At 45.3% G+C, this 23,311-nt stretch overlaps 1 protein-coding gene across 4 annotated transcripts in view; it reads left to right on the top strand.

Moving 5' to 3' along the window:
* Nucleotides 1-23,311, top strand: part of SNTG1 (syntrophin gamma 1) — a 1,064,578-nt gene that overhangs the window by 1,029,949 nt on the left and 11,318 nt on the right. For all 4 annotated transcript variants that reach the window (XM_075353282.1, XM_075353284.1, XM_075353281.1 and 1 more), the window contains one exon: nucleotides 4,965-5,057. In XM_075353282.1, the coding sequence (XP_075209397.1) occupies nucleotides 4,965-5,057 (93 nt within the window). The remainder of the gene's footprint in view (nucleotides 1-4,964; nucleotides 5,058-23,311) is intronic.

The raw sequence follows: 23,311 nt of genomic DNA, 5'->3' as shown, positions 1-23,311 counted from the left end.
TTAGAGAGTGAATCTGTAAAGCCCGCTACAATATATCTTACAATGTGTCGGTGGGGTCACGTCGTAAGTGACGCACATCCGGCATCGTAAGGTACATTGTAGTGTGTGACAGGTACGTGCGATTGCAATTGAACATTAAAACGTTCATCGCATACACGTCGTTGAATCCTGACGAATTGCATGTCAGGTTGTTCAATGTTCCCGAGGTAGCACACATCGCAGTGTGTGACACCCCGGGAACATTGAACAGATCTTACCTGCATCCCGCGGCTCCAGCTGGCAATGGAGAAGGAAAGAGGTGGGCGGGATGTTTACGTCCCGCTCATCTTCGCCCCTCCGCTTCTATTGTCCGGCTGCCGCATGACATCGCTGTGACGCCAAACGTCCCTCCCACTCCAGGAAGTGGACGTTCGCCGCCCACAGCGAGGTCGTATGGACGGGTAAGTACGTGTGACGGGGCTTAATCGTTTGTGCGGCACATTCAACAAATTGAACGTGCCACACATACGATGGGGGCGGTTACGATTGCATATGACAGTGTTTCTCAACTCCAGTCCTCAAGACCCACCAACAGATCATGTTTTCAGGTTTTCCTCAAGCAGGCTTTCAGGATTTCCTTAAGGTTGCACAGGTGATGGAATTATTCCCTGTCTAATATTGAGGAAAACCTGAAAACATGATCTGTTGGTGGGGTCTTGAGGACTGGAGTTGAGAAACACTGGCATATGATATCGTATGCGAAATCGTAACATGTAAAGCAGGCTTTAGCAAAATCTGTGCAAAGTTGTGATTGGCTCAGCTAAACAAGTTTATGTATTCTGCTCAAAAAAAAATAGAGAGCAATGGAGCCCAACAGGAATATCTATCTGTCCAGTTAGGAAACAAAAGTGATTGCAAATAAATTTCCCTTGCTATAGGGCAAATGAAAGTGAGCACAAGTGCACTGAAGAAGCAACTGCAAGACAACCCAAAAAAAGAGAATGGTTTTGCGGAAAGTGGCCACAGGCAAATATTTTCTTCTTATCCTTCCAGACTGATTCTTCTCTATTTTTCCCATTATGTTAGCTCTCTTGTTACTACTGTTAGAACGAAGAAACCCAGTAAGGTTTCACTGGTATGGCAGCTCCCCTAGAATGACACAGTCTTGTTGCAATAATATTTGCTGTGTCTCCCAGCATAGTCTCAAGAATAGGTGGCAAATATCAGAGAAGGCATGAAGGTATGGACCCAGCATCAATGTTAAAAATTCAAAAAGAAAAACCGCAAAGTGAAAATTAAATCATAGGTGATCTTTTGAAATATCACCTATGATTTAATGTTCACTTTGCGGTTTTTCTTTACAAATTTTTAACATGCTTCAATAAAGAGTTTTTTACATTTTACTGGAATTGGTGCTGGGTCCATAACTTCACGCCTTCTCTGTTCCATATATGCTACGGTAGTAGGGACTGACCAGCGGACAACGAGCACCCCTTGGATTTTGGTGGCATAGGAAGACAAGTGAGCTGAACGATTTTTCTGGCGAATATCAGAACATGGGTCATTACGTGACAAGAGCTAAACTGGGTTATGAAAGGGAATCAAGTCAGCAGCAGAACTGCAACCTACTTATTTGTGTGAGGAGGAACTGACGGAGCCCTACAAATTAAATACCGTGGATTACTGGTGTACATATTGAAGAACAGACTGTCACAGACTCCATAAAGGTTGCATAAGAAACCAAGATCCTGCTCACAGCTCAAATCATACAGCTCAATTGGCATACACCATGAAGCAGCAGAATGGTTGGGTTCCACCTTTGACATCCCTTTCTTTTTGCAGACAAAAACAGGTGACAGATGTGAAACAGTATAGAGATGCAATTGTAAATGATATTTTGCCAACAACATCCTCTAGTTTAGCAATGGCACAGTGATGATCTGGGAAGACATAGCCTTGGAGAGTTGTATAACCCTAGAATGTGCTATCTAATGTTACACATTTCTGTTAGGTACTAGGAGGCATTGTCAGACCTTATTCTAGTGCAGTAGACCCATTATCCTCCTGATAGAAGACAATTTCCAGCGTCATGTTTCACTAGTGAGTAGGCAGTTCCTGAATGACGAAGGCATTAATGCCATTGATTAGTCCTTATGTTCCCCAAATGTAAATGCAGTTGAGAACCTCAGGAGATGTATAACTTCATCAAGGTCTAATAAGTAGTGTAATAAACTATTGTTCCGCCCAGGGCTATGGGGTACTCGGTCCTGGGCAGTGTACTACTGGGATGTGTCACTGGGTGGCTGTTGCCCGTTTCCGTGACCCTGGGGGTAACTTTAAAAAGGGGTTTATGTACAAGGGAATGTTCAATAGAGTTTATGTTGTGACGCCACTTGCGGGTTGCGGTTATGGTTATTGAACTGCCACTGCACAGTCTCTCCGCTGGGGATGATGTGAGTGCAGCCTGAATATTGGGCCCTCCGCAAGTACGGTCAGGGCCCCAAGGGTTGGTGATGGGGTTAGGCGCGGAAAGAATGGTAGACCACATGCGGAGTACGGTTTAACTGGTTCTCTTTACTCACAGTAGATGGTAACTGGTACCCGAAGGATGGCTGGTATTCACCTCTGGTTCCCTTTGTCCCAGAGTCGTTTGGTGACCTGGTGTCTTCTTTCCACCTTTCTCAAGTTGGTACAATGTAAAAAACTTTCAGCTCACCGATTCCATGTGCTCTCATTCCCTTCTGCTGCTCGGACTACAGGTGCTGTTACCTGAAATAAATGTAACAAGGAGGTTCTGCCCGGCGCAAGGAGGAGAAAAACGTCAATACATTTCCAGGTGCTTTATTCTGCTCGGTTTCCATTAAAATGATCATAAAAAATATGAAATGTCAAAGGCTATACTCCAGTTGCCGAAACACGTTGCTGTTGTGTCAACATCCAAGGGGGATTATGCTTTGACATTTCATATTGTTATATGATCATTTTAATGGGAACCGAGGAGAATAAAGCACCTGGAAATTTATTGACGTCTTTCTCCTCCTTGCACCGGGCAGAACCTCCTTTCTCAAGTTGGTGGGTCCCCGTGGCTTGGAGCATCTTAGGGTCACCTCCTGTTTGTGTCTCAGTCTCTGGGGACGGTGTTCGGTTCCAGTCCCTGGCTCTCCCGTTACTGCTGGTGCCCCCAGACTTCTAAGGTCAGTGAGGTCCTGGATGGTTACCTAACTGTGAAGATTTTTATCAGGTCTGCCTGGAGCATTTGATCTAGGGCCTGTGCCCTGTTGGTGCTATGGTTCTGGAAGTACTTTGCCATACTCCACCGGCAACCACATGCCAGGGCCCTCAGGTCACCGTCACACTCCCTTGTCAGTGTAGTTACGTCTGTCTCCTCTCACTTCCACTACTAACTCTCACTACAGACTGTTGTCCCCTCCCACCTGGTCATTGTTTAGTTGACTGGATCGGCTCCACCCCTGGGTGGCCATCCATTGGATCTATTTCTAGTCTGTCCCAATCTGTGGGGATGGGGGGGGGGAAACTGGGATTACAATGTGTTTTGCTATTACTGGTCTTCCAGGTTCTTGGGGGTAGGCCCAGCATCTTTGACAGGATCTATTACCCTGTAATGCCCTGATGGGTTCCGGGGCGCTACACTATATATAAAAATAAAATTGATCAGCTACTCCCCAGTCTGCTAACATTTATTACTCATAAGGGTGCGGTGCATGGAGATCAAAGCCGGTGCATGGATACAAAACTAATTGGATCCCAATGTGCAGAAATTCCAGCATCCCCAAAAATTTCTTCTCAGGATAGAATGTTAATAAAAACATATTTTATTCAAGCCATAAAAGTAGTAACAACAAATGAATGGCAAACAAATGGGTCAATGCATTTCAGGCATGAGCACTTATTAAGGGCAAATGCCTGAAACGCGTAGACCCGTCTGACTGCCATTTATTTGTTTTTCCTATTTTTATGGCTTGAATAAAGGTATGTTTTTATGAACATTCTATCCTGAGAAGAAATATTTGCAGATTCTTGAATTTCTACACATGTCAATGCAATGGACTCTCCAGGATGCTCATTATGCCTTAAATAAGTCTGGGTGGAAATTTCCCAAGGAACCATCCACTGTCACATCAAGAGCAAGCCCACATGTTGTTTAGTGTCCATACAGGCAAGTATGGGTCATTTACATTACTTAGTGAATTTATGAGTTGCCATGATAAAATTTATGTAAATTGGATCCACCAATGTGTTCAGTTTTCAACTATAATTTTTGGATTAATTTAGAATCCAGCCCTCAATTATTTGATAACTTTAATTTTAATTCATAGATAGTACATTATTTTTTTATCTCATCTAACTAAACAATTAAAATCAGTAAAGATTTTTGATTTCAATCTTTCACTAAGTTCTGGTTTGGTAAGTGCTCCTTTCATTTTTTTTTAGCAGAATATATTACTAGTTCTTGGTAGGTCTATTAAATCTGAGTTGTGATCATCTGCTGGTCATGTTATAAAAATATTCCCCATATTTCTAATTGCTTATTAAAATCGATCCCATAAGTTTGAATCATAAACATTTATATTTCAGTTTTTTTTTTGTTTTTTTTTAAATCAAACTAATTTTATTATGCACAATATAGTAATAACAGATCACGACATCATTAGAATACAATACATTTCACATTATTTATATACCTATAAACAGCCCATCACTTCTACCCCTCCGTCCCGGTATCCCCTTAACTAAACCCCCCGGTGAGAAATATTTATCAAGTCATACCAAATACAAGATCATAAAAGCAAACAATTAAAGACCACATCATTATATTTCACTTTTAAGTAACTTTCAATTTCCACAAAAATAAATTAAATTTATATAACATTCCGTACAATAGAATGTAAGAAGTGTATATTTGTTTAACTTTTAACAAGTTTTAACTATTAGATAATGAATAATTGTGTATTATCCTCTTTCAGTGTAAAACGTATGCATGTGTAATTGAAAGTCATCTAATGGGCCTTACTATTGACTTTGGTATGGGATTTATCTGCTTTGATGCTGCAACAAAGGTAATCCATTTTTATTATTTGGAGCAACATTATATATCTAGCAATGTGTACCAATGATCTTATTAATAATAATAATACCAAAAATGATAAAGTAAGAAATGTTGGTTTTCCTCATTCCTCTGCAATTATGATGTTGAGTTTCTTTGTTTAAAACATGAGATTTACACACATAGAGTTGTAACAGCTCAGTAATGAGTTGGCTTGCTGACCTCTGTCAGACTGAATAATACATTGCAAGGGAGGGTTCAGTGCCTTGAATTCTTATTATAGCTTTGGCTAATAGCAGATTCTGGACAATGCTATGAAATATGTTAAAATATAGCGGTTTTGCAGCTCATCACAAACTGTATGTTTTTTTTTCATATACTGTATGTGTATAGGTAGATGCATGTTGCAGAAATACATTTATTTTTGTTCAAAATTCAATCTGAAAGATGAAGTAAAGGGAACCGGTCCTGCTAAAATATACTTTTATAGCCACACATGGATATACCATCACTAAAAAAATGCATGTGCACCAAGGGCGAGATGATTCCCAACAAGAACACCGATTCTTCAGATTATTCCTCACCTGGCTCCAGACCCATGTCACTTAGCAGGCAAGAAAATATCTGTTTGTGGCCAGGAAAGTATTTTTGAATTGGTCATTTACTGCACAACCCAGCAAAGTAATTAGTTTAGCTTCCTAAGCTATTGTAAATATTTACATGAAGCAAACAATTTGTTCAATTTAAAACATATTTTATTAAAAATGTTATCTTATTAAAGATTCAGATAGGGCTTAGTTAGCACTAGAATTAAACTATGGAATATATATTGTAAATATATTATAATAAGCTTGTGGTTTTTCAGCTAATACTATAACTTTAAAAGAAATGACATGGCCTGCACATCCAAGACAAAGCAAACATTCCCAAATCTGTATGTGAGGTTCTTAGTTAACATTATCATCAGAATGTATAAAGCATACCGACATGACATGACAAATATGTGAGTGGGTCCCTAACCTTAAAGATGTGGTGACTAGTGTTCGCCACTGTTTGGTATTCGATAGAGCATCAGGGTGCTCGGGTAATCATGTTGCTTGCCAGGGCCAGATTAAGGTTCGTGGGGGCCCCTGGGCAGAAAATCTGATGGGGGCCCAATAACGTTTACATTTTTAGCCATAACAGTAGAGCACGAACTGTAGCATTTAGATATAAATACTGCACCTCAGTCTCACATTCCCCCTTCTCACCATACTGTGCCCTCCCTACTGTGCCCTCACACTGGCCATCATGCTGCCCCTTCTCTATACTGCCTACCTCCTTCACTATCCAGTCACTATACTGCACCTCAGTCTCACATTCCCACTCCTCAGCATACTGTGCCCTCACACTGGCCACCATGCTGCCCATTCTCTATACTGCCTACCTCCTTCACTATCTAGTCACTATACTGCACCTCAGTCTTGCATTCCCCTCCTCAGCATACTGTGTCCTCAATACTGTGCCCTCACACTGGCCACTATACTGCTCCTTCTCTACACTGCACCTCAGTCTCACATTCCCCCTCCTCAGCAAACTGTGTCCTCACACTGGCCACCATGCTGTCCCTTTTCTATACTGCCTACTTGCTTCATTATCCAGTCGCTATACTGTACCTCCGTCTCACATTCCCCCAGCTCACCACACTGGCCACCATGCTGTCCCTTCTCTATACTGCCTATTTCCTTCACTATCCAGTCACTAATCTTTACCTCCATCTCACATTCCCCCTCCTCAGCATACTGGGCCCTCACACTGGCCACCTTGCTGCCCCTTCTCTACACTGCACCTCAGTCTCACATTCCCCTTCCTCAGCATACTGTGCCCTCACACTGGCCACCATGCTGCTCCTTCTCTATACTGCCTATATCCTTCACTATCCAGTCACTACACTTTACCTCTGTCTCACATTCCCCCAGCTCAGCATACTGTGCCCTCCATACTGTACCCTCACACTGGCCACCATGCTGCCCCTTCTCTATACTGCTTATCCCCCCCACTACCCAGTCTCTATACTATGTCCCTCACACTTTTCTTTCCCAATACTGTCCACTTACAATTTTCTCCCACCATACTGCTGCCTCACACTTTCAATGGTGCCCCCCTGATTTCTGTGCAGGGGCAAATATGCCACAAGGTATGCCCCTGTACAGTGTACAGGAGAATACATGACTGGTACACACAGGGCTGGCTCCAGGTTTTTGTAGGCCCTGGGCAAAAGAGTCTCAGTGGCCCCATTCACACATAGACATGCACAGATACATACAAATACAGGCATACGTACACATATATATTTAAAGAGAAATTCACAAAAACACATATCAATAGACTTAAATCTAGACACAGTCATATACACTGACATACATAGATACACATCATACATGCACATACAAACACATTTTTATATTTTTATATATATTTTTAATATTAGGAAGCCGGCAACAGCCTCATTCACCTCTCCACTTGTCTTCATCCAGCTCCTCCTGGGCATGTGTCTGTGCCACGCTGATTGGTGGCTGTCAATAACAGACATGGCCGCACATAGAGCACACTAACAACGATGTATATATACATCACAAGAGAGGCTGGGGGCATACTCATTACTGGGGGCATACATATTACTGAGGAAAGGGGTATATAGCAATGGGGGGCATACAGCTCTAGAGGGGGGCAGTGGCTCTGAAGTGGGGGGGGACATGCAGCTCTGGGGGTATACAGCTCTGGTGTGGAAGGACATACAACTCTGGGTGAATAGTAGTTTGCAGCCCCCATATTCCTCCATATAGTGTTATGAAGCTCCCATAGGCCTCCATATAGTATTATGTAGCCCCATGTAGCATTATGCAGCCCCCATATTTCACTATGCAGCCCCTATATGGCACGATGCAGTCCCCATATGGCACTATGCAGCCCCCATTTGGCACTATTCAGCCTCCATTTGGCACTATGCAGCCCTCATATGGCACTATGCAACCCCCATATTACATTAAGCAGCCCCCATATAGTACAATGAAGACCCATATAGCAGTAGGCACCCTCATGTAGTATACAGCCTCCATATAGCACAATGCAGACCTATATAGCATTAGGCACCCTCATGTAGTACACAGCCCCTATATAGCATAGTGCAGACCCAGATAGCATTAGGCATCCTCACGTAGTACACAGCCCCTATATAGCACAGTACAGAGCTAGATAGCATTAGGCATCCTCACATAGTACACAGCCCCTATATAGCACAGTGGAGAGCCAGATAGCATTAGGCATCCTCACATAGTACACAGCCCCTATATAGCACAGAGCAGACCAGATAATATTAAGCACCTCCACGTAGTACACATCCCCTATATAGCACAGTGCAGAGCCAGATAGCATTAGTCACCCTCATTTAGTATACAACCAGTATATAGCACAGTGCAGACTGAATAGTGTTAGGCATCCTCACGTAGTACACAGCCCCTATATAGCACAGTACAGACCCAGATAATATTAGGCATCCTCACGTAGTATACAGCACGTATATAGCACAGTGCAGATCCAGATAGCATTAGGCATCCTCATGTAGTATACAGCCCCTATATAGCACAGTGCAGATCCAGATAGCATTTAATGCACCCCCATAGTCGTCTGGCCACAGTGATTGTACATACTCACTTCTCCTCGTTCCCCGGCTGCTCTGGTCTCCTCGGCGCATCCATTGCTCTCGTTCGCTCTGACCTCTCAGCAGACGCGCAGTGATGATGTCACCGCGCTCCGCTGCAGAGCTGTCAGAGTGCTGAGACACAGCAAGGAGTATCATGAAAGAGAGCGCGCCGCTCCATCTCATCATTGCTCTAAATTGTATCGGCAACTGCGATGCCGATACAATTGAAAGCACGATTCTCAGCGGGGGGAGGCCGGTGACAGCGCAGGCACCGGACCCCCCTGACTAGCGGTACACCACTCCTGCCACCACGGGTGGGCCCCCCCAGCACCCCAGGGCCCCGGCATTTGACCAGGTTTACTGTGATACAGATACCAGATGTTATACAATATGCACATTATTGTATGCCATCTGATGTGTGTACACAGTATATCACAGTACTCTGTACTGTACACTGGATGTGGTATAGCATGTGCACAGATATACAATGCCCTGCACTGATCACACCTGGACCTACAGGATGTAACATATTCTATATGTAATATGGGCCATATAGTGTAATTTGTCCTGCAGGCTCAGATGTGATCAGTGCAGGATGTGTATAGTGATGTCTGTGCTCTCTGCTGGAGCTCAGTGTGTGTTATTGCAAAGGAGGGATAAGGATGGAGCCAATGACCTGGCACTAACAGCCCGACCTGATCTGCAGCAGTTCACACTCCTGCAATAACTCACACTGATCCCGGCAGAGCCACCTCCTCACTGCAGACTCCAGCCCGGCACCATGATGAATGACATTATACTCACCGTGACAAGCTCCTCTTCAGCAGGAGAAGCAGCATCAGGCGCGCGGTGACGTCATCCTTGCAAACGCAGCGCACACAGCATGCAGTGGGCGTGTCTGCTGCACAGTGACAGCCGGGATTGAAATTCATTAAAGGTACAGTGTGGTCCTGAACCTCTGCGGCATTAATAAAATGGCGCCCACACAGATGGTGGTGAGGGCCCCCTCAGAAGCTCTTGTGGTGGGGACTAGAGATGAGAGAACCGGTCGCGGTCGGCTCGAGGTTGGTTCGCCGAACGGAGCTCCCGTTCGAGTTCGGTTCGTCGAACGTTCGACGAACCGAATTCGAACTGCATAGGAAACAATGGCAGGCAATCACAAACACATAAAAACACCTAGAAAACACCCTCAAAGGTGTCCAAAAGGTGATAAACAACTCACAACACAACACAAACACATGGGAAAGTGACAAGGACATATACTCATGCGAAAACAAAAGAGCTGGACAAGGAAAAAGAGGAGGAGACACAGATATATGAGTATATGCAAGGAAACATCGATGCCATTACTGTGCAACTTGAGCCTTGCTCATTTTAGGCTTCCAATCTGGATAAATTGCCTGAGCTCGACACGTACGCCTTGGGGATCTTGTCGTGTCCTGCAGCCAGCGTTCTCTCGGAACCTGTCTTCAGTGCTGCTGGGGGTCTGCTGGCAGATAAGCACACGTGTCTGTCCACTGACAATGTGGACATGTCTCTCAGAGGACTTTTCTTCCCCTGGGTCAGCCAGGGGAGGTGAAAGGCACACGTATTTTTGAGAGTGCTTCATGCAAAGCATCTTTTTCATCTTGAAAATTGGGTCAACTGATGCCAGTCAAGTGGGGTGTGTGTGGCCCAGTTAGTGGAAACGAGAGAGACTGTGGTTTGAGTCCCCTCGCTGTGTTCCTAAAAGAACCAAGATGAACAAGTCATGGCTCTCAGAGGACTTTTCTTCCCCTGGGTCAGCCAGGGGACGGGAAAGGCACGTGTATTTTTGAGAGTGCTTCATGCAAAGCATCTTTTTCTTTTTCAAAAGGGGGGTCAACTGATGCCAGTCAAGTGGGGTGTGTGTGGCCCAGTTAGTGGCAACGAGGGAGACTGTGGTTGGAGTCCCCTCGCTGTGTTTCTAAAAGAACCAAGATGAACAAGTCATGGCTCTCAGAGGACTTTTCTTCCCCTGGGTCAGCCAGGGGACGGGAAAGGCACGCGTATTTTTGAGAGTGCTGCATGCAAAGCATCTTTTTCTTTTTCAAAAGGGGGGTCAACTGATGCCAGTCAAGTGGGGTGTGTGTGGCCCAATTAGTGGCAACGAGGGAGACTGTGGTTGGAGTCCCCTCGCTGTGTTTCTAAAAGAACCAAGATGAACAAGTCATGGCTCTCAGAGGACTTTTCTTCCCCTGGGTCAGCCAGGGGACGGGAAAGGCACGCGTATTTTTGAGAGTGCTTCATGCAAAGCATCTTTTTCTTTTTCAAAAGGGGGGTCAACTGATGCCAGTCAAGTGGGGTGTGTGTGGCCCAGTTAGTGGAAACGAGGGAGTCTGTGGTTGGAGTCCCCTCGCTGTGTTTTACATGCTTTTAGAAGGGCATGACATGGCTTGGAGGTTGACTTTCAGCATCTGCAAACTGTTGGCTACCAAAATGCTGCCTTTCCAACCTTTTTAACCAAGGATTTTTGAGACCTTATGCCCATTGCAGTGCCCCAAGAGCCGATGCCCAGGCGCCACTCCTTCTCCAACAACGGCGTGCACGCGCTACACCAGCATGTTGCACTAAACATCACTGATTCCTTGAGAAACTCTGTGTGACAGGGTGCATTTCACCACAGATAATTGGACCAGTAAGCATGGACAGGGGCGTTACATGTCGCTGACTGGGCAATGGGTTACTGTGGGGAGAGATGGAGAAGGGTCTGCTGTACAAGTCTTGCCATCCCCACGAGTTGTGTCAATCCTTCTTCTGTATGTAGAAGTTAATACACTGCTTCTGCCTCTTCAACCTCGTGTGGGTCCTCCACCTTGGCCCAAACCCTGTGTGGTCAGGCCACCCTTCCTTGTAACTGCGCACAAGGAATACCACACACCTCCTTACTATGCTGGCAGCAGAGCTCAATGCCATCAGGCGGTCAAAGGTTTACTTTGAAATGTATGGGAAATGTGAGTCACACCGCTGAGAAGTTGTGGACGGTTAGCTCTGGAGACCGAGTTTCATCAATGGTTGTCTCCACTCAACCAGCAGCCAGGGAAGCCCGGGTGCGACAATGATGCAAACATGGGTGCGGCCCTTCGCTGTGACAATGTGACACACGTGCCTTGTGTGGCTCACGTGTTGAACCTGGTTGTCCAGCAATTTTTAAAGCACTATCCTGGCCCACATGGCCTTCTGCAGAGAGCACGGTGTAACGCCTTCCTTGATCCACACACTCAGATGGGCTGTAAATGATAGGCTAGAGGGAAGCCACTCACCAAGCTGGACCCCTAGAACCCTGAAACCCTTTAACCCCTATACAGGGATTAGGAATTACACAGGGCCCAAGTTGATCAATACCTGTGGAAGGCTGCAGTTCCAGAGAATAGTAGTCAGGCAGGGTCAAAACATTAATTGAGGAACAGGAACAGAATGGGATGGACAGGACTTAATCAGAAAACAAGCAGAGGTGAAATGCGGATTGGCCAACAAGGTACATAAACAGCAAGCAAGAAAAGTAGTCAGGTAACAAGCACACAAAATCATAAAACTGAACTGGGGGTAAAAGTAACCAGAGGTTCATAGCTATGTCTGGCAGTGGTCTGCAGACAGGATGGGCATAAAAAAGGGTGTGGTGTCTTCCCATTGGTTGTAGCTGAATGATGGTACTTCATCTGTGAGATACCCACCAGCTACATTCAGCCAGAGATTCTGCATCTGTCAAGGTAATGCAGCCCAGTGGGTGAGCATAACCTGCATCCACCTGCGCCGCTGGCATCGACTCCTCTCCCATCGTCAGCACTATGCATGAAAGGAACACGTTGTCACCTGCCGACCGGAGTACAAATTGACGGAGCGGACTCCATTGGTGACTTAACAGCCGTGTGCGGCAATGATGCAAACATGGTTGCGGGCCATCGTCAGGGCAATGTGACACACGTGCCTTGTATGGCTCACGTGTTGAACCTAATTCTCCAGCAATTTTTAAAACACCATCCCGGCCTACATGGCCTTGTGCAGCGGGCATACTCGCTATGTGCTCACTTCCATCGTGCGCACACAGCAGCTCAACAACTTTCATCACTCCGGAAGTCTTTAGGTCTGGTGGTTAAACGCCTGAAATGCGATGTGCCGACACGCAGGAATTTGAATCTGCACATGTTGCAGCATTTGTGGCAGCACCGCCGAACCCTGCTGCAATACGTTATACGTATATTGCCTGGGATAACTTGATCCAGAGGTGGTGCAGATCACGCTGCTGGAGTGGTGTCAGATCAAGGACCTATGCACTCTTCTATACAGTTTACAAATGTCAACGAAGATGTTTAGCACTGGCGATGCCATTCTCAGCGTGACAATTCTGGTCATCTACATGATGGAGCACACTGTAATTATTATTCGGAGTCAGGTGTTGGGACAAGAGGAAGGGGAGGAAGTACAGGAGGAGTCATATGCGGAAGGGATAATAAGATCTACAAGGTCCAGATGGTCAGCGGCACCTAGGCGGCAGTCATGGTGAGGGAGAGGGATTAACAAGGGCGCATAGTATCAGCAAAAAGTGTTGAGGAAGGTGCAGGAGCCCATGAAGAAATGGAGGACGAACTGGCGATGGGCATGGAAGACTCAGCAGATGAGTGAGAGCTTGCTCACATTTCGGTTGTGCGAGGTTGTGGGGAGAGGGCAGAGGAAGAAGGCACGATTCTCACCTATCTGCCACCAACACACCAAGGACTTGGTCCTCCTGGATGCACAAGACACATGAGCGCCTTCTTGCTGCACTACCTACAACATGACCCTCGGATTGTACGAATTCAAAGTAATCCTGACTACTGGGTTGCCACACTGTTAGATCCCCGGTACAAGACAAAATTTGGCAAAATAATTCCTGCCATAGAAATGGACGCACGTATACAGGAGTATCTGCAGAAGGTGGTACGCAATCTTAGATCTGCTTTTCCACTAAACACCAGTGCTGCACAGAGTGAATCTCAACGCTTTGTCATGGATAGGAGGAAATGGTCTTTTACTTGTCCACATCTGAGGGACCGAGGGCTGGCTGCTGTGCTGAGATGGCGTTGAGTATGGTGTCCCTGCAGAGTTGCACTTTTGGTCATATACCAAATGAGTTGAAAAAGGACAGATGCTGGTGGAAAGGGGAACAGGTGTGTTGGAAAGGGGGAAAAAAGTTTTTGTCCGTGGATTTGGTGGTTAAGCAACAGTAACATTTGCTGAAGAAACACCATCTGTTACAGTGGGACTGGCAGATTTGGATAAGGTGGTATATACTATGTTACCGCTATATACCGAAAATTATTAAGAAAAGAAAGAGAAAGGTATATATCCCCATCAGCAGTCAGTGTCCACCGTGCTCCCAGATGGAAAAGGAGAGGTTGGCAACTGGAAGGTTTGGTGGAGGATACAGAGCTGTGTGGCTATGAAACTAATAGTAGCCTGAACCGAGTTAGACGCCATTCGGATCTGGAGACTGGGAGCCCTGTTAGTGTCACAGGGTCCACATGCCCACCCAGCCAAGGAACTCCCTGTTAACAACACAGGGGCCATTGAGTATGCTGACCGTGTGCGTAGGGGCCACACCTGTGGACAGCAGGTGCATCAGCAGCAGCAGGCCTGTTAATGCCACTGGGCTGCACAAGCAGGACTGTTAGGACAGGAGCTGGTCTTAACCGTTCTGCGTTACCAACTGTGGTGGCGGCCTGCATCGACACCCTATCCCTGCCTACCTCTGGCCTAAAGCCGCAATGGGTTCAACACATGGAGGTGTGCTCTTTCGGAGCATAATAGAAGACTGCGCACCTCCTTGTTGGCTCCAGCCCCTTTTATAACCTGGGTCCGCCCCAAACCAGGGTGAACCACAATGCACCTCCTGTAGACAAAAGCAGAGTGACACGTCATGAGTGGCATAACTAGCGTCCTATTTGGAACCGCAACTTCAATGATGACCTCATGGCTGCCATGACCCAAACACCTTACCAGTCATCGTCTGACCATCAATAATGCGGTGACAAGTCATAGGGGCGGGCCTCTGCAAGCCATTTGGGAGTGGCCTGGCCACATCGTCAGGACACCTGATGCCCTGTGGTCTATATGGGACCCCCACATCAGGGGCAGGGCCAAAGAGTTCATTACCGGACATAATCTCTGATGCAGTAAGTGCCTTAGCATGCTCAGTAGCATGAAATACAGTGTCTGAAAAAAGACTATCAGCTTTATGGTGTCTAGGCACAACACAGGACCTAGACCCGGCACGGAGTGCAAGTACCTGTGCAAAGAGGCTTTTCGCACTAAGTGTGGGAGCATGCGCTGTATCCCGAAATGAAGACTTAGCCACAGCAATGGCACAGTCAGGCTGATCATACTCACTAGGCGAAACACTGTAGTTAGGCTGCGGGTGGGGTAAATCGGCACACGCATGCGCACTAGTTGCCTGTCCACACTTAGACGTGGAGGAGAAAGCAGCCAGCTGGTCAACCCAAGGCACAGCCCTAAATGGCAGCTGACGCCTGGGCGCAAATGAAACCGCAGCCGGCTTCAGGTTACAGGTTTTGTAACAACAAATACCATCCAAAAGAACAGGTGTACTTCTTCCCATGGATAATCTGATATGATCCTTTTTTTCACGGACACAACCATCGCTAACAAATGCAGATGAGGCCAAAACAGCAGCTGCTTCAATGGATCTGAAGTGCTCCATAAAGTGGCCTCTGCTCTACCCCAATTTCAAGATCCCAAATACTCCATTCCTCTGTGGTGTCAATCCAATCGCACTTGCTTCCTAACAGCTCTCAAGTTTCCACCAGCCCTGCTGAGTATGGGGTAACAGAGATGGTTGAGTTTGCATAGCTGTTCAGTCGCACTATAGCCTGGGAATCAGAGGTCTGCTCCAAAGCTGCAATGAGTACAGACAAGGAAGTTATTATTATTTTTATTATTATTGATTTATAGAGCACCATTGATTCCATGGTGCTGTACTTGAGAAGGGGGTTACATACAGAATACATATACAATTAACTATAGACAGACTGGTACAGAGGGAAGAGGGCCCTGCCCTTGCGGGATTACATTCTAAAGGATTTTTGGGAGGAGACAGTAGGAGTGGTGTAGGTTGAGCGTCAAGTACGTATGGTGGTGGTGTCATTGAAGGTTATAGTCATTTCTGAACAGATGAGTTTTCAGATTCAGTTTGAAGCTTGCGGGTGTAGCAGATAATCTGACGTGTTCAGGTAGCGAGTTCCATGAGACAGGGGAAATGATCTGCGCAGATGGCCAGAAGCTTTGTGAGTGGGATCCAGGCCCTGATGAAGAAGGAGCTGAGCCTAATCTACACCCTCATTTCCAAAAAGTAAATCCTCCTGGTGGAGACAATGGGGAACATGATGAGGAGCACAGATACCTGATTGGAATGACAACTTTACTATTCGGTCAGGGCAGGAAGAGGTTGTCTCGGAGGACTCAGGACGAGGGGAATGAAAACACACAGGGTTTTTGATGAGGTTGGAGACCACACTTACTGTCAAACCAAAGTCAGCCAGTCGATGAGGTCAGCAGAGGAGGTGGAGGAGGATGCTACTGACGACGAGGTTACGTTGCGTCTTCCTGGCCAGAGACAAAGTACTGGAAGCACGTCAACAACTGAATCCTGGACCACAACTTTGACTCTGAGCAGAAGTCGTGTTGGCTATGCAGGTCGCATGGGCTGTAAGCCTTGCCTAGCCTGTGAATTTTTGGACATCGCAAAGGATCACCCAAGTCATGGAATCTGTAAGATTTGTCAACAATCTGTAAGTAGAAGGCAAAAACTCACACCTTTGAGTAGTTCCTCCATGAAGTGTCACATGGATATGAATTGATAGCGTGAAGGTGTATTGCTCAGCTTTAGCCACTGTCAATTCAACATGCTTATTTGCCATTGCATGCATTGTTGCAGACTACCCACAAGGGGCTGCTGTTTTTTTGGATCTGCCTTTGTTTGGTCACTATAGCAATATCAAATTGCTCTTTGGATGTGGACTTGGAGATGCTGTCTATGAACAGAAGGAAAAGCTAAAGGTGTGTGTTACAGCAAGGAGCCACCGCGGAAACACTTCGTTCAATTGTGAGGCGAGTCATGTTGTACTTTGATGATGAGCCCCGTAATGCCAGTGAGCAGCATCCTCTGCCACAGACCAACATTCTTACAGTGCTGTCTATACTGTTTACCGTGAGAGGAGCGTAAAGTCTGTATTTCTGGAAACTGGACATCAGAGTACCTGGGTACGGTAGGCTGTGCCCAGACAATAATGCGGGCACGCAAGACTTTGTTTTATTAGCAAAACACATATCTCTTCTGGGTAGGCCGACTAAATAGACAATACAACTTGATGCCTCTGCACTGTCAAATTGTCACGTACAGTTTAAATCATAGAGGGACAGCAACACATGTTTGCATTCACTGTTGATTTTCAAGATTTCCATGACTGTGTTGCAGAGCTGTGTGGTTTGCATTCACACTGTTATCATCTGCATTATCTGTGAGGCTTCAGCTAACAAGGGTATTCAGGGGGGGTAATGTGTTTTGACTATGTTTAGGTAGATAACTTGGAAGCTCTTGTGATGCGCCACTGGTAAGTCGTGTTCAAACACACACACACACACACATGCACAAACACACAATTACTGCTACACAGAGGGATTAGCAGGTAGTAGGAAACAGAATACATTGTTCAATTATTTAAATTGTATGCATGGTTCTTATTGTTTGTTTTGGTAAAGTTAAACAATCATTTATCAACCCAACTGCCTAGAGTCCTTTTCCTGTTGCCTGGTTTTGCTGCATACTGGGTAGCCCACCCTGTACACAACTTAAAATGAAGCATAAGTCGCAATGTGAATTTCACTGTGCTACAATGCGGCCTAGCGTGCCTGTGCAACCACCGCCTGCCCCATCAAGTGCATCTGCGTGCTCTTCATCCTCTGTGACTGTGGGGACAGCAGTCACACATGGTTTTTCACACTGAACTTCCACTCCTTTACCCGCAAAAGGGAGTGTGATTGGCAGGTCATCACTTGTTTTGGAAGTGGAAACAGAAGGTATTGTTGAGCTGTCAGACATCGAGAGAACCATCATTGGATGCAGGCTACATTATATCCACGCCTGCACCTTCGTCACAGATTGGCTGGACTACCTGCAGTTAATAATTGCATTCCAGAAATGGAAAGGAGTGTAGAATGCACATGTGTTGTACCTTGCTTGGCAGCAAAGTTACACTAACTTAGTATTCCGGACAATTTTAGGATGGCAGAAAAAGAGTCAGCTCTTTGGGCAAATTAAATAGCGTGGCAAAAGTTGACAGATGGGTACAGGGGCCGTGTTCTGTGGGTACCAGGACAGTAAAAGAAGCCTCACTTTCTATCCCTCCTAATGATCAAATGCAGCAAGGAATTCCCTGAGTTTGCTATAAAATTAGCATAGCTAAATGTGCATGAGGGTAGAATGCAGAGGTGCTTGAGATTGCTTGGCACAAGTGGCACAATAAAGGAGTCCAACAGCCAGTTCTATGATGCCACTAAATGGCAGTATTTTTTGCTATCATTATAGCTTACTAAAAACAGAGCAGGAGGGTGTCCTGCGCTGGTGCTAGAAATAGCTTGGCACCAGTGGGGCACTAATGGAATACAACAGCCAGTTCTATGATGCCACTAAATGGCAGTATTTTTGCTATCATTATAGCTTATTAAAAACAGAGCAGGAGGGTGTCCTGCACGGGTGCTAGAAATAGCTTGGCACCAGTGGGGCACTAATGGAATACAACAGCCAGTTCTATGATGCCACTAAATGGCAGTATTTTTTGCTATCATTATAGCTTATTAAAAACAGAGCAGGAGGGTGTCCTGCACAGGTGCTAGAAATAGCTTGGCACCAGTGGGACAATAATGAAATACAACATCCAGTTCTATGATGCCACTAAATGGCAGTATTTTTTGCTATCATTATAGCTTATTAAAAACAGAGCAGGAGGGTGTCCTGCACAGGTGCTAGAAATAGCTTGGCACCAGTGGGGCACTAATGGAATACAACAGCCAGTTCTATGATGCCACTAAATGGCAGTATTTTTGCTATCATTATAGCTTATTAAAAACAGAGCAGGAGGGTGTCCTGCACGGGTGCTAGAAATAGCTTGGCACCAGTGGGGCACTAATGGAATACAACAGCCAGTTCTATGATGCCACTAAATGGCAGTATTTTTTGCTATCAATATAGCTTATTAAAAACAGAGCAGGAGGGTGTCCTGCACAGGTGCTGCACATAGATTTGCACCAGTGGGGCACTAATGGAGTACAACAGCCACTTCTTGTATGCCACTAAGTTTACTCAATTTTTGGTATTATAATGTCTTAGTAAGTAACAATGAGTTTGAGTGTGCAATGCAGGCAGAGGTGCTGCAAATATCTTTGCACTAGTGGGACTATACAGAAGTCCAATAGCCACGTTTAGGATGCCACTAGGTTCACTGAGTGTTTGCTAGTATAATGGCTTAGTAACAATGAGTTTGAGTGTGAAATGCAGGCAGACGTGCTGCAAATATCTTTGCACTAGTGGGACTATACAGAAGTCCAATAGCCACGTTTAGGATGCCACTAGGTTCACTGAGTGTTTGCTAGTATAATGGCTTAGTAACAATGAGTTTGAGTGTGCAATGCAGGCAGAGGTGCTTCAAATATCTTTGCACTTGTGGGACTATACAGAAGTCCAATAGCCACGTTTAGGATGCCACTAGGTTCACTGAGTGTTTGCTAGTATAATGGCTTAGTAACAATGAGTTGGAGTGTGCAATGCAGGCAGACGTGCTGCAAATATCTGTGCACTACTGGGACTATACAGAAGTCCAATAGCCACGTTTAGGATGCCACTAAGTTCACTCAGTGTTTGCTAGTATAATGGCTTAGTAACAATGAGTTGGAGTGTGCAAAGGGCAGGAGGGTACAGTGGCAGGGTTGTGGGTCTCTGGGTACAGGAAAGGAAGCCTGCCTTTCTATCCCTCCTAATGGGGAAATGCAGCGAGGAAATACCTGACCTTAGCTACACAGACGCTGTCATCTTGTGTAGCTGTTAAACTCTGTTTTCAGGACCTGTCACCTATGGCTCTGACCCTGCCGGTATGAGCCCTTAAAAGGACTGATAGAAAGTGCTCTCCCTAAGCTGTCCAGCGCTGTGTATGGAGCGCATACAGCAGTATCGGCGATAGGACTCAGGACGGAGCTGCACCAGTGATGTCTGACACAAAGGACGCAGAAAAGATAATGGCGTCCGGACGGGCAGATACTCGTTTTTATAATGCAGGGACATGTGACATGGACATCCTATCACACATGCCGTTGCTTCTCTGGCTAAAAGTCCACTTAGCTGTGTGTGTGTCTGGGATTGGCTGACATGCTGGCCCTCCCCACTACACGCGCGCGCTTAGGGAAGGAAGACAAGGGAAAAAAAATGGCGATCGCCATTATCCATACAGCAGTGATCTGAATGCGCTGTTCCCGCACACTATACACTGAAATTTCATAATAGTGTGAGTCACAGAGTGACTTACACTATTACAGCGGAAAGCCAGCTAGGAATTAGCTGGGTTTTTTGCTGCTAGAACCGTTCTCGAACGTATCTAGAACTATCGAGCTTTTGCAAAAAAGCTCGAGTTCTAGTTCGATCTAGAACAGCCCCCAAAATCACTCGAGCCGCGAACTCGAGAACCACGAACCTAGAACCGCGCTCAACTCTAGTGGGGACCCCGGGGCTGGAGCCCCGCCTGCCCCGGCTATAATCCGGCCCTGGTGCTTGCCCACGTATTGCGGATGCTCGGCTTTGTCATTTGTGAAACAGCCACAAAGTACAGACTTGCTTCACTGCATGATGTGTGTTGGCACCCTAGGGAGAGCCAGGCACAGTCTATGAATGGCTTCCACTGTGGTTGAAACAACATTTTTGGATGTAGTGTATCAAGAGAAAAAAAGCACCGTTTCTGTTTATGGCTGGCTGTATGAGGGCAGAGAGCCAAACTGCCTAATCATTGACTTCCATTACTCTCGTTACTCGAGTTGAGTACTTTTAGGGTATCTGACCTACTTGACTTTACTACTGAGCATCCGAGCATCTTAATGCTTTTCCATTTCTAGTGGTGACCATTGCCAAAATGATCAAATTTATACTGCACCATCAGGGGTAATCGTATCACCCATGTTGCAAGGCGAAGCTCCAATGGCTTAAGGACACACCACCTCAGAGACACAGCAATAATGGCCATCACACAACACAAAGAGAAAAGTTCTAAAAAATTAAATCTCCAACATTCTCTTACTCAAAAAGATGAGGGAAGAAATAGATGTTTGCTTATGCTATTACCATTGTTGCTGTGATGCTGTGGCTGTGGTGGTCTGAATTTGTGCAATTTTTTATTTTTGAGCTTTTGTTATTTCCACTCATTTTTTTCATTAGCAATAACTTTTCCATTCTTCCTTCAAAATAGTGATAGGAGGTCTTGAAAGAAAAATTGTAGTTTTGAATGACACCATTTATTTTACCTTATAGTGTACTGAAAAAGGGGGGGGGAATCCAAGTGCGGGGAAATAGTTTTTACGGTGTTTGTTGTGTAGTAAAAATGACCTGGTATCATGATTCATAGTCATTCAATTGTAAAAAAAAAATTGTACATTTGTTATATTTTTTTTTGTGCCGCCATTTTTTGAGATCCGTACCTTATTTTTTTTTACATTAGTAGAGGTATATGAGGGATTGCTTTTTGCAAGGCAAGCTATTACTTATAGTTATACCATTTTGGGGTATAAAAGATGTTTTGATTGCTTTTTATTTTTTTGCAGGGACATAAAACAGCAATTTTGGCTTCAGACTTTTTTCTCTTTATGGTTTTTACATATCAGATTATGTTTATATCCAGATAGATCAGATTTTTTTTAGACCCAGCGATATCATATGTGCATTTATTTTTTTAATATCTTTATTTTTAATTGTAGTAAAGAAGGGTGATTCAAATCTCTATGGTAGAATATGAGTATATGTAAAAATCATGGTCTCCTATGATAAAAAGCACAGTCTCCTATGGAGTCTAGCTAAAGGCTGAGTTTCAATGGAGTATCATAATGGAAGGCACCGTGGTCTTCAGCGGACCTCCATCTACCATGTCAATCTGTTAGCTCCCAGGTATTATGATAGAGGATGGGCATGGGCATGTAGAATAGTGCCACAGGCTTAAAATGACACTGTCATCGATCGATAGCTGTAATTAAAAATTTAACAGCAACAGGCTCATCCTTCATCTGCTTTGTATAGGGTGGATTTAGTACCTGTGCCCACTACACGCACTCTCTTCCCACTAAAGGGGGCTTTACACGCTACGACATCGCTAATGCGAACTCGTTTGGGTCACGGAAATGGTGACGCACATCCGGCCGCATTAGCGATGCCGTTGCATGTGACACCTATGAGCAATTTTGCATCGTTGCAAAAATGTGCAAAATCGCTCATCGGTGACATGGGGGTCCATTCTCAAAAATCGTTACTGCAGCAGTAACGAAGTTGTTCCTCGTTCCTGCGGCAGCACACATCGCTCTGTGTGACACCGCAGGAACGACAAAGCTCTACTTACCTGCCTCCCGGCCGCAATGTGGAAAGAAGGAGGTGGGCGGGATGTTCGTCCCGCTCATCTCCGCCCCTCCGCTTCTATTGGGCGGCGGTTCAGTGACGCAGCTGTGACATCGCTGTGACGCTAAACGAACCGCCCCCTTAGAAAGCCGGGCAGGTAAGTATGTGTGACATGTCTGGGCGATGTTGTGCGGCACGAGCAGCGATTTGCCCGTGTCGCACAACAGATGGGGGCGGGTACCCACGCTAGCGATATCGGTACCGATATCGCAGCGTGTAAAGTAGCCTTAATACCATACATATACTGTGCTAGTCGCCAGTCAGTTAAGGAAAACTGATGCATTGGTATTGTTCATAGCATTAAAATTGAAATTATATTTTGATATAAAGTTAAGTCCAGAAATATTTGGACAGTGATCAAATCTTCATGATTTTTGCTCTGCCCAGCACTATTTTTTATTTATAAGGAAACAATTGAGATGCAATTGAAGTTTATATATTCAGGTTAAACTAAAGAAAATTTGTCAGGTGATTTTTGTGTACCATACTAACAGTATCCTGAAATAGGGCTTGGGCAGCCCTTTCAGGATATGTAACTTTTAATCCTGTATGTTGCACCAGGAAATGTTATTGTCGTGCGCACACTAGTCAAGTGTATTTACTTTCTTAATGCATATTGACCCCCTTCCCCCACCCACTCTTCTGTGCGGCATTAGTGATTGGTGCAGACCATCAGTATTCATTTGTTAGAGCAAGTGAAACTAATCCTACAGCTGTGGCACCCTGTCCTTTAGGAGCACACTATTAGTGTATTTGTCTGACAGAATCATACTAGATCTGGTCAGCTTCATGACACACACCTTATTTGTCGTGTTGGGTATGTTCCATAATACAGACATTTGTAGTGTTCAGCCCATCTGTTCAACTGTGGCTG

The sequence above is a fragment of the Anomaloglossus baeobatrachus genome, chromosome 6, assembly GCF_048569485.1.
Source record: "Anomaloglossus baeobatrachus isolate aAnoBae1 chromosome 6, aAnoBae1.hap1, whole genome shotgun sequence".
Classification (NCBI taxonomy): Eukaryota; Metazoa; Chordata; class Amphibia; order Anura; family Aromobatidae; genus Anomaloglossus; species Anomaloglossus baeobatrachus.
Note: the sequence above shows the minus strand (reverse complement) of the source record. Positions and strands in the feature narration are given on the sequence as shown.